The 11,524-nt window shown below is 37.2% G+C and overlaps 1 protein-coding gene across 2 annotated transcripts; it reads left to right on the forward strand.

Annotated features, from left to right (window-relative positions):
- The first annotated feature begins 6,340 nt into the window (after positions 1 to 6,340).
- Positions 6,341 to 11,029, forward strand: LOC137725276 (probable alkaline/neutral invertase B). 2 transcript variants are annotated; one of them, XM_068463909.1, is made up of 6 exons: positions 6,341 to 6,603; positions 7,106 to 7,160; positions 7,482 to 7,976; positions 8,425 to 8,856; positions 9,605 to 10,163; positions 10,500 to 11,029. In XM_068463909.1, the coding sequence occupies exons 3-6, from the start codon at positions 7,545 to 7,547 to the stop codon at positions 10,793 to 10,795; spliced, it is 1,719 nt and encodes a 572-aa protein (XP_068320010.1). In that variant the 5' UTR covers positions 6,341 to 6,603; positions 7,106 to 7,160; positions 7,482 to 7,544; the 3' UTR covers positions 10,796 to 11,029. The 2 variants fall into 2 exon arrangements, with proteins under 2 accessions (XP_068320010.1, XP_068320009.1); XM_068463908.1 differs by lacking the exon at positions 7,106 to 7,160.
- Positions 11,030 to 11,524: the final 495 nt, after the last annotated feature.

Below are 11,524 nucleotides of genomic sequence, written 5' to 3' on the forward strand. Positions count from 1 at the left end.
TTTATCAACATTAGCAAGAGTTTGTAGCCAGTTAGTTTAAAACATCTATTCATGCAACGAGGTCCCAAATTTTATTTACCCCTCCTCAGCTATGCTACTCAAGAGTCCGACCAAAAAAAAAAAAAGTAGAGGATTAAAAAGATACGTGCGGCTCACTTCTAATCAATAATTAGACTCCGAAGGGAAATGAAGGATCAACTTCATTTTCATTATAACTCATAACAGATGATAAAAACTTTGATTTAAATATCTAACTGTCATTCTTGATAATTCTAATTCTGTCTTGTTCTTATTCAAGTTTACTTCGATTCTTTGTAAATTTTGTTCTGAATAAGTAAACATAGTCTGAAGTCGTGTATTCACACATAAAGCATGCCGGGCATGAGGTAGGCATGTACTACTTAACCTTGTCAAGTAGCTTGCACGTGGTCATCAACCCACGCACGTACGACAACTAGGTCAACAATTCACATAAGAATTTCGACACCAATTTTTCGGATTAAACTTTTTTTTTAAAATAATGTTAAATTTGGTGGTTGATTGATCACGTGAGTGCTTCCACTTTTTAACTTGATGCCAAAAAGAGAGAGAGCGAGAGGAGGAGGGGGGGGGGGGGGGGGGGGGGGGGGGGTGGGGGGGAGTCAACAAACGGCACCGTTTAGGCGGTTTAGGTTCACCAGCGGATCTGCTGACTCCTTGTTTTGCACAAAGACAAAGATTGAAAGACATCTCTCTCTGCATTTTTGCAAATTGCATTATTTTCGAGAAAGGATCTTCGTTAGATCCTTTTTGTGGGGATACTCGGAAATCTTTAATTACATTCGTTTATTGTATATCGTACGATTAATTTTTATTAAATACTATTTATATTCAATTTTAAATAAAAAATTTACAATAATTTCTAACAATACGATGCATGATAAACGGATGTAATTTAAGAATTCCTTGAATCCTCACAAAGAAAATTTAATGAAGATCTTCACTCATTATTTTCAATTATTGCAAAGGGCCAGGAGAAACCCAGTTGGCCTTCTATGTCTTTTAAGGTCCAAGTCCCAAAGCTCCCTCGTTGTCATATACAATTTCAGGTCATGCAATCATGGCTCTCAAACATCACTTTCAAATACACACATTTGATAGAAAATGACTTACATGCATCTTGTACTGTAGCGGTATTTTTAACTAGTTGTATACTTTTACTTCCTTTAACATTCTCATATGAAAGTGTGTTACTAATTTTAAATTTTGAGTACTTACGTACATCTCGTACTGTAGCGCATTCTTAACCAGCTGTGTACTTTTTCTTGCTTCAACTTTTTGATATGAAAGTGTGTTATTGATTTTAGATTTTGAGCATAGAAAATGTGAATTAAACTAGAAATTAAATTAACTATGAAATTAAACGCATGGATTAATAGTTTGAAAACACAAGAAAGCAAGACCTAGAGCATCGAATTCACCATAGTCAATTCTACTTAAACTTCTTACTATGTTACGAACAAGTAATTCTCCAATATTAATGATCACTTTTCTCTAAATAATTCAAATGTCCATGACATTTGTCGCACCAAAAGTATTGTTACATATTAACTCTTTATGACATTTAGGCGAATTTAAACAAGAACTAATTAAGCTATATGGAAATCGTTGGAAATCACACAAATCATAACTACATGGCATCTACAAATAGTAGTTTACGGCATCAATTGCAAGATGCTAAACTCAAGTTAAGTGTGGCATCTAATCTAACTTACATCAAATCAACTTAATTAAAACCTGTATGGTTATTACGCATTTAAATACAAAATCAAGCGCATTATAAATAATAAAAGATACTCAATAAAAAATAAAAGCTCGATAATAAATGGCAAAAGAAAATTAAGTATTTGTAATTAGGCTACAACATAGCCCTAGCAAAGAAAAACTTTATACTACTCTTCCTCCTTGCCCCTCTGCCGCAACCTTCGTGTATATGTTTGGTCTGAATCAAGAAATAAGTAGCAATAATCTCCTTATATAACTCACGACAACTAAGGCTCAAAAGGCTGATAAAAATTCATCCAGTACTGCGGTTTAGTAGTATTCTTTTTTACTTGTAAGTGAAGGGTCTTATATCCGATTCTAGCCAAAGGCGAATTCAAACCAAATTATTATATCTAGTCCATTATAAGACTCAGTTCACTAAAAAAAAACCCACTAATATATACAGGGCTGGTTTGAGTTGTGGTGCTTTGAAAAAAAAAAGATTATTAAAAAAATTTTAAACATCAAATGCGTTTGGTAAAAAAAAAAAAAACTTAAAAAAAAAAAACTGCTTTCAATGTCAGTAGAAAAAGCATATAAAAGCAGAACCAAGGTCTACCATGCTTCTAAAAAGTGTTTTTTTTTTTTTTTTTTTTTCAAAGCATAGTAATCAATGCTCATCTAATGAATTTTCAAAGGGCAAGTATACCACCACATATTTTACAAAATTACAATCATTGCCTTTACATTATTCTATTTGACAATTATTATATCACATTAAATACCATATATTTTTTAGACATGTAACATATTCATAGCAATTTATATAAAAGTTTACTTAACACTCATACACTATTTTTTGTTAAAAGCACTTTTATAAAAAAAAATATTTACCCAACACTTAACAAGTTTATTTACGAATGTTTATTCTCACAGTAAATGCATAAACAAATTTTTTTTTTTAAAAGTACAACAATATTAGACTAGCCCGTACTAACCCTAATGGACATATTGTAACAGCCCGTCCCGAGAAATTCTAAAAACGTAGCGTGAAAAGATGATTTTGCCCCTAACGTGATTTTTCGTTGTGTAGTTGTTCTTTTTGGCTTGGTGTGGCTGGTTTTGCACCACACACTCATCCCCACACTCACCCTCACTGTTTCCTCTTTTCCCTGCATCTATCCCGAGTCCCCTTTCCCATCCCATTCTCTATACACGTACGGACACACACCCCAAACCCATCAAACCTTCACAGATCGAAGAATCCAAGCACATATTCAGACTCGTGAGGCTTGTAGGAGTCCAACCATACCCATTTCAGGTAAGAACACCTTCGTTTTCACGTCGAACCCACGATGCCCGATTTTGGTACTGTTCATGCACACGTGATTTCTCACGTTTTTGGGAATTTCAAGCTTGTAGGAAGCTTGGTGAGGTCCCTAGGAGGCTCGGGGTGGTTCGTTTGAAGGTTTTGGACGTCGGGATCACGAGTTTCGAGGTTGGCCGGAGTTGGGGTGATTTTGCAGGTGAGATTTCGTGGATTTTAGCCCTTGAAAGTAGTATGATTGTGTTCCTCTCGTTGTAAGCTTCATTTTGGTACCAATTTTGTGAAATTTGGTTGAAAAACGAAGAAGATATCAAAGTTTGAATTTTTCCCGATTTTCCGGCACCGGAGAAGACGACGGAATATTCCGTCAAGTCTGACGGAATATTCCTGACGCCTTTAACGAAATCCGTTAGGAATAACGGAATATTCCTAACGGCGTCAACTGACGCCGTCAGCGTGCCAGGCACGTGCCTGCGCGTGGCTGGCGCGTGGGGGCGCGTGCGGCGGTGAAAAATTATTTTAAAAATATGGGGATGATCCTGAGGTTGAGTAGGTCACGTTCGTGTATTCATACACCCCATTTGAGCATTGTATGAGAAGTTATTTCTAAAGGTTGGTTATGTGCTTTAAAATTAACGTTTTTGTAGTTGTTTCGCATATAGGTGATACCTATCTCGAGGACGAGCGTGGTCACTCGAGGCAGGGGGGCTACGACCCTTCCACATACCAGTGAGTGGGCTTTTGGTTTTCCGTATATACCTATATACTTATATTTTCCCAGAAAATGATTTGAATTGTTTATTCGTTATATGCCATATATTATATTGCCGTTGGTTATGCATGGTTACTGCATTTATATATATGTGTGTGTATTGGTGCTGCGGACGCACAAGTAAGTGCCAGGTAAGTGTAATTCATGTTTACATTCAGTAGTGATTGAGATGCACATAGAGAGCTCATAACCTGCACCCCCGGTGTTAGTGCTCCCGCCCAGAGTTGGGCACAGTCCTTTACGTGATGTTCACCTCCCGCACCACACGCTCAGCTTGGATCCAAGTTAGGTGCACAGTCCTGTCGTACAGACCACTCTAGGTGGTTCCGACTCGTAGGTGACCCGCGATTATTCGCCCATTCTTCACGTGATCGTAGCACTTGAGCGTTTATATGTATTACACCCAGGCCTGTCGTACAAACCACTTTAGGTGGTTCCGACTCGTGTGCAGGTTCAATTAGTGAGATTGAGATTTGAGCTCTAGATTCAGCCGTACAGGTCACGTTAGGTGACTCCGGCTGCCAGATTATATGTTATTGATATGATTTATACCTGAGCACTTGCATTTCATTTTGAGGTTTTGGCATGGCATATTCTTGAGCATGATTGGTATATATATACATATACTTATATCTATTTTCTAGAAAGTATACAGGTTTTACGGCGAGGGGTTAGAACGTATTTATTAAATGGTTTTCGAAAAGCTTTGTTTTTGCCCACTCACGCTTTTGTTTTGCGCCCCTCCAGGTTCTAGTTGATTAGCAGGTTTGGTGGTTTCCTAGAGGACTTTCCCGACATTTCTGACAGACGATCACAGCGTAGGGCCACCTTTGGGTGTACTGTGGTTGCGTCATTTTCATTTGGACTGCTTTAGGCTTTATGCTCTGAACTTAGCGTCGCACTTACATTGCACTTGTTATTACTTTATGTAAAATCGGTTTTTATTTATTCGTATTACTATTTCCATTTTTATTTTATTAGCTTCCGCACTGTGCACGTGGCTACGTCACTTCCACGTGACGGCCAGCATGCCCTGATCTCGATCGGGGTGTGTCACATATCCCTTATTAAAAAAATGATAAATCATAAGACTAATAATTAAATTCTCCTTAAGCACATTAAACAGCTTCCACACCAATTGTATCATGTAGTTCGGATATTAAATGCCTCGAAATTAAAATAATATGATTTAGTGCATATAACTCGTTCGAGTGTACAAAATTCAAAAGAAATATATGATAAAAATGCATAAAAATATGTCCAGATTAGAAGATAATTGATATTTTTATGTATATAAATACAAAAATTTACTCAAATCGTCCTTAGTACTGTGGTCTGATGATATTCATTTTCACTTGTAAGTTGGAGAGGTCTTAGATTCAAATCTCATGGATGATGAATTTGATTCTAGTTTAGATTGCTCATTGAGCGACTTAACCGAACTCTCTTGCCCCTTAGTATAAAATATGTTCTACCAAAAAAAATCTACCCAAATCATGATACCAACATCACTTCTCATATACACATTTTTGTTTTTATGTCAATTTCTCATCTACACATTTGACAACAACAATTTTTGCTTCGATCATAATAAAATGCCAACATGGCATTAATGAGTTTCAACAAATTATAAGTATCCTATAGATGATATTTAATGTATAATTTGACACAAATCGTAGTGCACATTCATAGCTCTTCATTACTTATCTAAGCTATATATTAATAGAACTCTATTTGTCAACCAAAATCTATGAAATTATTATTCTAACCCTCTCATCAAAGCTAAATAAAATTAAAGACATGGCAATTTAGTAATTACATACCACTCAAATTTTCTATCTTTTACACGAACCTCACAGCTAAGTAAACATAACATATCCTATTTTAAAAATAAAAAAATGGATATATTAACCAAGGTAAAGATGTCAAAATACAACGAAAGCCCACAACGAGGCAAGCTACCAAAAAACAAACTCGGAAGTGCAAAGGGAAAAAGACTCGACACTAAAAGTAACCAACTAGCGTCGCCTCTTGCACAACCGAAGAACATCAATGTGGGCTAGTTGAAAAAAAATGGTTGACGTTTTTTTTTTTAATTTTTTTAATCCACGTCTCCACTTCAGAACCACCCCTTCATCCCTTCTTCAAAGTTCCACGCGCAAATGTTTTATTTTTAAGAAGTAATATGGATATTTTATAACAAATAATAGACAAATTTAATTACACACATATAATGGGCATATAACTAGTTACAAATACTCAAAACAATTTTAACTGTGACCGTAACATCACTAACACGCTAGTGTAGCTTTATTACTCATTATTCAATAATCTCCATTTTGACGGACATAACGGAGTTACCCATCGCAGTCAATCAGACTCACCCACGTTACCAAATATCTTCCGTACATCGCAGAGCCCCGCATACCAAAAGCAAGAGATATATATATATATATATATAGAGAGAGAGAGAGAGAGAGGTCTATCATTTCTCATTTCATTTCATAAAGGAGGTGATGTGTAGTAGACAAAAACTCGAGCCCCAATAGCTCATCTGCCAGTCACCTCTACCAATTTACGCGAAAGCCTTCACCGGCTCGTCCGGTCGACTGCCGCAGAGTGGCCCCACCACCGCCTCATGGCAGGAGTACCCAACCAAATTCTATAAGAATACACTCTCACCACCGAGCTTTCTTCTTTGGTTTCATTTTTTATACATCTGAAACTGAAAGCTCTGGCGGCCTTTCAAATCTCCATCGAGGTTAGTTCTTCTCTCTGTTCTTGAAAACCCAATTAATTAATTAGGATTTCCGCATTGCATGCATGTTTATATGGGTTTGGATCATCGTTGATTTCCACTTGATTGGATCTTGAATCATTTTTTGGATTTTGGTTTTCGGCGATTGATGTTCTTTCTGGCGAATGGATTTTTGAGTATTTTTCTTGTGAATGATCAGATTGATGAATTGAATATTGCTTCTTATTTGTTTTTTTTTTTTTTTTTTTAAGAAATCGAAAACCCAGTTTTCTGGTTTTCTGGTAAATCAACGAGGGACTACCACATTATATTTGATAATGATATATTTGATGGATTGAGAAGATAATGATATATTTGATCACCACATTATATTTTAGCATAGTTGTAAAGAAATGTATTACTGATTGTAATCGGTTGTGTGAACTTTCCTGTTGCATATTTGTTGATCATTTTGGGGCAGTTTGTAAATTTGGAAACTTGTAATACCTAAAATTTGCCCTAATAGATAACCTTAAATCATCAGTGAGTATCTTGATCCAACCAACCAATCAGGCAGACAGGTACGTCGTCCCTGCGAATAAAGCATTTTCTTGTTTTGTTAATTATTTTTTATGGATATGCAGGAAGCATGTTTTTATTACATTCTGGAATTGTTTGTGATATAAGTATTATTTTTAATATATGTAATATTTATCATAAATTTATTATATTTTAACCGCCGTGTCCTAGCCGTGTTCGTGTCCTTGTTTTTTGAGATTTGCCGTGTTGCCTGGTCGCGTGTCGTGTCTGTGTAACATAGATCACACCTGGGAGGGGTGAAAGTAGCTGATTAGTGCGTTTTTGCATGCAATGAATGCTGAATTCTGGTGGTTGAATTGCAGGGTGTTGACTGTTGAGCACAAAACTAGCCACTGGGTTATTGTCCACTGCTAAAGTCTGTCGAAATGTCAGCGCCCAATGCGGATTTGTCCCACAATGGAGATATGAGACATGTTGATTCACTATGTAGTGTGGCAGAAATAGACGAAATTGATTTTTCAAAGTTACTAGACAAACCATGCCTTCTGAATATGGAGAGAAAAAGATCATTTGATGAGAGGTCACTCAGTGAACTATCTATTGCGGTGTCCCCACATCCCTCATCGAGAAATGCTGAGAACACTTCCAGATTTTTTGAACCTCCTGAGTATGTATTTTCGCCCTGTAGTAGAATGTCACTCATGGGTACCCCTAGGTCCCAGATGGGCTTTGAGCCGCATCCAATGATTGGTGAAGCTTGGGCAACTTTGAGGCGTTCATTGGTGTTTTTCCGTGGTCAGCCAGTTGGGACAATTGCTGCCTCAGATACCACAGAAGAAAATCTTAACTATGATCAGGTAGAGACCCTTAATCCTTGTTCTTCCGATTAGATATGGCTATTATTGGTTTTTGTTAAATCAGTAGCTACATTCAATTATTCATTAACTGTATCATAATGGTTGGAACATTGACTCTGTATTGAATCTAATAGTAGAGGGAACTAAAACTTTATTATTAGCATATTTCTGTTTGTCAATCTGAATCCTAAACCTCCATATTAACATTCTGATTTTACGGTTTCAATAATATGTTTCAAACTGTGGATGTGTGCTGTCTATGTGTTGCCCTTGAGATGCTTTATGCAGGACATACTTTTATTTTTGTTGAACAAAAGTGTATAGATTCAGCTACCCCCTTTGTGCTTTTCTTTAACTCAGGTTCACTAGTTCTAGGCAGACTTTCCAATACATGAAGTTGGCAAGCACAAATTTTGTTCTTATTTTTTCTTCTTATCGATCTGTGAAGGTGTTTGTTCGAGACTTCGTCCCCAGCGGATTGGCTTTTCTCATGAATGGTGAACCAGAAATAGTTAAAAATTTTATCTTGAAGACTCTTCGTCTTCAGTCATGGGAGAAAAAGATTGATAGGTTTCATCTAGGAGAAGGAGTAATGCCAGCTAGTTTCAAAGTACTACATGATCCAGTCCGGAATAGTGAGACTTTAATAGCAGATTTTGGTGAGAGTGCGATAGGAAGAGTTGCTCCTGTTGATTCTGGATTTTGGTGGATCATATTGCTTCGAGCATACACAAAATCCACTGGAGACTCTTCATTGGCTGAACTGCCTGAATGCCAGAAGGGTATGCGGCTTATTCTAAGTTTATGCCTATCGGAGGGGTTTGATACATTTCCAACCCTTCTTTGTGCTGATGGATGCTGCATGATTGATCGTAGAATGGTACGTTTTTCATAATCATGTTGAGTCCTGTATTTATCATCTGGTATATATAGAATATGCCATATATGTCTGATATCATGAATGGTAAGTCAAGCCCTTGAAATATCAGCAAATGCATAAGTTAATAGTTTCGGAGTTTGTAAGTAAAGTTGATAACATTCTTTAAAGTAAATTCAAATCATCCTTTCATGAGTAATGCTCTTTCTAACCCGAGTTTATATTCTCTTGCCTGCCAAAACAAATAAAAAACTACTGGTTATTGCCTTCTTGCTCATGAGCTGACTGCAGCATTTTATATTGTCTATTAGGTGTCTTGTAAAGGGTTGTCAGCTAAGTAACTTAGTTGCCATGCAGCTCATGCTAGCCCCCACATATTCCTGCCTGACCAATTGTTTTAGGTTCTTATGACCTTTACTAAGGAAAAATAGCACAGGTCAATTCACACAACTAATACCCTAGCAATTCTTGGTGCACTTAGCCTTTGAGAATCATTTATCTACCCATCAGATTTTGAGCATTAATCTCAATGAAATTGCTACAGAAATTTAATAAATAAAATCTATTTGGATTACAATTTCTTGTATAAGAGGTATTTCTTGATCATTCTTGATCTTTATCATTTATCACTACGAGTTGTTTGCCATTTATGTTCTGAGGCGCATAATTTGTTTCCATTTAGATTTAGATAATGTGTTGCCTATCTTTTCAAGTCTTTCAACTCACTTCTGTATTGGTTATGTGTTGCAAGGGTGTTTACGGGTATCCCATCGAAATTCAGGCTCTCTTCTTCATGGCTTTAAGATGTGCTTTGCTTCTTCTTAAGCACGATGATGAGGGGAAGGAGTTTATTGAGCGCATATCAAAACGCCTTCATGCCTTGAGCTATCACATGAGAAGTTACTTTTGGCTAGACTTTAAGCAGTTAAATGACATATATCGTTATAAAACTGAAGAATATTCGCATACAGCAGTCAACAAGTTCAATGTGATACCAGATTCTCTTCCGGACTGGGTTTTTGACTTTATGCCAACTCGTGGTGGTTACTTTATAGGGAATGTCAGTCCTGCCAGAATGGATTTCCGTTGGTTTTGCTTGGGTAATTGTGTAGCGATTCTTTCGTCCTTGGCAACCCCTGAACAAGCTATGGCGATAATGGATCTAATAGAATCACGATGGGAGGAATTGGCTGGAGAAATGCCACTAAAGGTCTGCTATCCAGCAATAGAAAATCATGAATGGAAGATTGTAACAGGCTGCGACCCGAAAAATACTAGATGGAGCTACCACAATGGGGGGTCTTGGCCAGGTATGCTTTCACACTATACTCTCCTTTGCACAAAGTCATAGCGTTAATGCTGAATTTTTATCAAAAACCCTCCAATAGGTCTTAATAATAGAGTGGTAAAGAAAAACGCCTACCATCGTCCCCATCGTCCTTCCCCCTTCCTTTGATTATGAGTTATTAGCGATGGATTAAGATAAAAAGGGTAGTTGTGTTCTGTGCTTAAAGGGTAATTACTCTATATACAGACACACCTGCTATACTGATCACCCCCATAATTAAATGATGCGTTAATGATAAGTTATATTTGGTGCCATCTTAATTTTCCTGCCAAGTAACATGCCATTGTGTTCGGTACAGTGCTCTTATGGCTTCTCACTGCTGCATCCATCAAGACCGGGAGGCCCCAGATAGCTAGACGCGCCATTGAACTTGCCGAGAGCAGGTTGCTGAAAGACAACTGGCCCGAGTACTACGATGGGAAACTTGGTCGTTATGTTGGGAAGCAAGCCCGTAAATTCCAGACCTGGTCAGTTGCAGGGTACTTGGTAGCGAAGATGATGTTGGAAGACCCATCTCATTTGGGGATGATAGCGCTCGAGGATGACAAACAGATGAAGCCGGCAATGAGGAGATCAAATTCGTGGACTTGCTAATTCAACCGCGGTCAACCTATGACCTAAGGATGACCTAATCGGCACAATGGTTTGGTTCAGGGGTTAGGGGAGTTGATGGAGGGCCAACAACTTGACGAAGTAGTGGCTTCTTGCTTCTCCAATTTTAAATAAGCTACTTGTATGTAGTATGCTTGTAATATGTCTTTTCCTAGTGAAAAACCTTCTATTCTAATTAACTAATTCCTTCCTATATTATGTCATTACTTCCTTGAAGAGATGAGATTTGATGCCAAGGACTTTTCCCAAACAAATGCTTAAGCCACATGAGCACTTTTAGCACAAGCACTTTTTTTGAGCAATTTGCGGCCTGCTTTTGAGTTTTCCCTTTGAAGTCTTTGAGCATAAAATGAAGTAAGAATTTGGTTGACCAAATTTTGTACAACATTGAATATAACGGATGAACACCATCACAATGTCAAGGTGGCATGTTGTGATTGGTGAATCACATAAGTTTGTTGCTTATTTGGTAATTCTTGTTGTCAACTTAGAGATTTAAAGGGGACATAACTTATCAAAATTAAAATAAAGAAACCAATTAAGTAATTAAGATTTATGGATTGGATTGGATTTTACTCAAACCATACTTTTTAATTTCGTTACGGATGAGGGTTTCGAATCATGCATCTGTCTCTAGGCTACTTCTACTGCCAGTGAGCTGATTAAATATTTTAATTCAGTCAACTAGCTTTTAAGAGATCTTAACACATG

Source organism: Pyrus communis, chromosome 2 (genome assembly GCF_963583255.1).
Source record: "Pyrus communis chromosome 2, drPyrComm1.1, whole genome shotgun sequence".
NCBI lineage: Eukaryota > Viridiplantae > Streptophyta > Magnoliopsida > Rosales > Rosaceae > Pyrus > Pyrus communis.

Coding starts and splice junctions, on each gene's coding strand:
- LOC137725276 (XM_068463909.1), top strand. CDS start 7,545: ATGTCAGCGCCCAATGCGGATTTGTCCCACAATGGAGATATGAGACAT. Junction 8,857..9,604: donor GCATGATTGATCGTAGAATG/GTACGTTTTTCA, acceptor ATGTGTTGCAAG/GGTGTTTACGGGTATCCCAT. Junction 10,164..10,499: donor CAATGGGGGGTCTTGGCCAG/GTATGCTTTCAC, acceptor TGTTCGGTACAG/TGCTCTTATGGCTTCTCACT.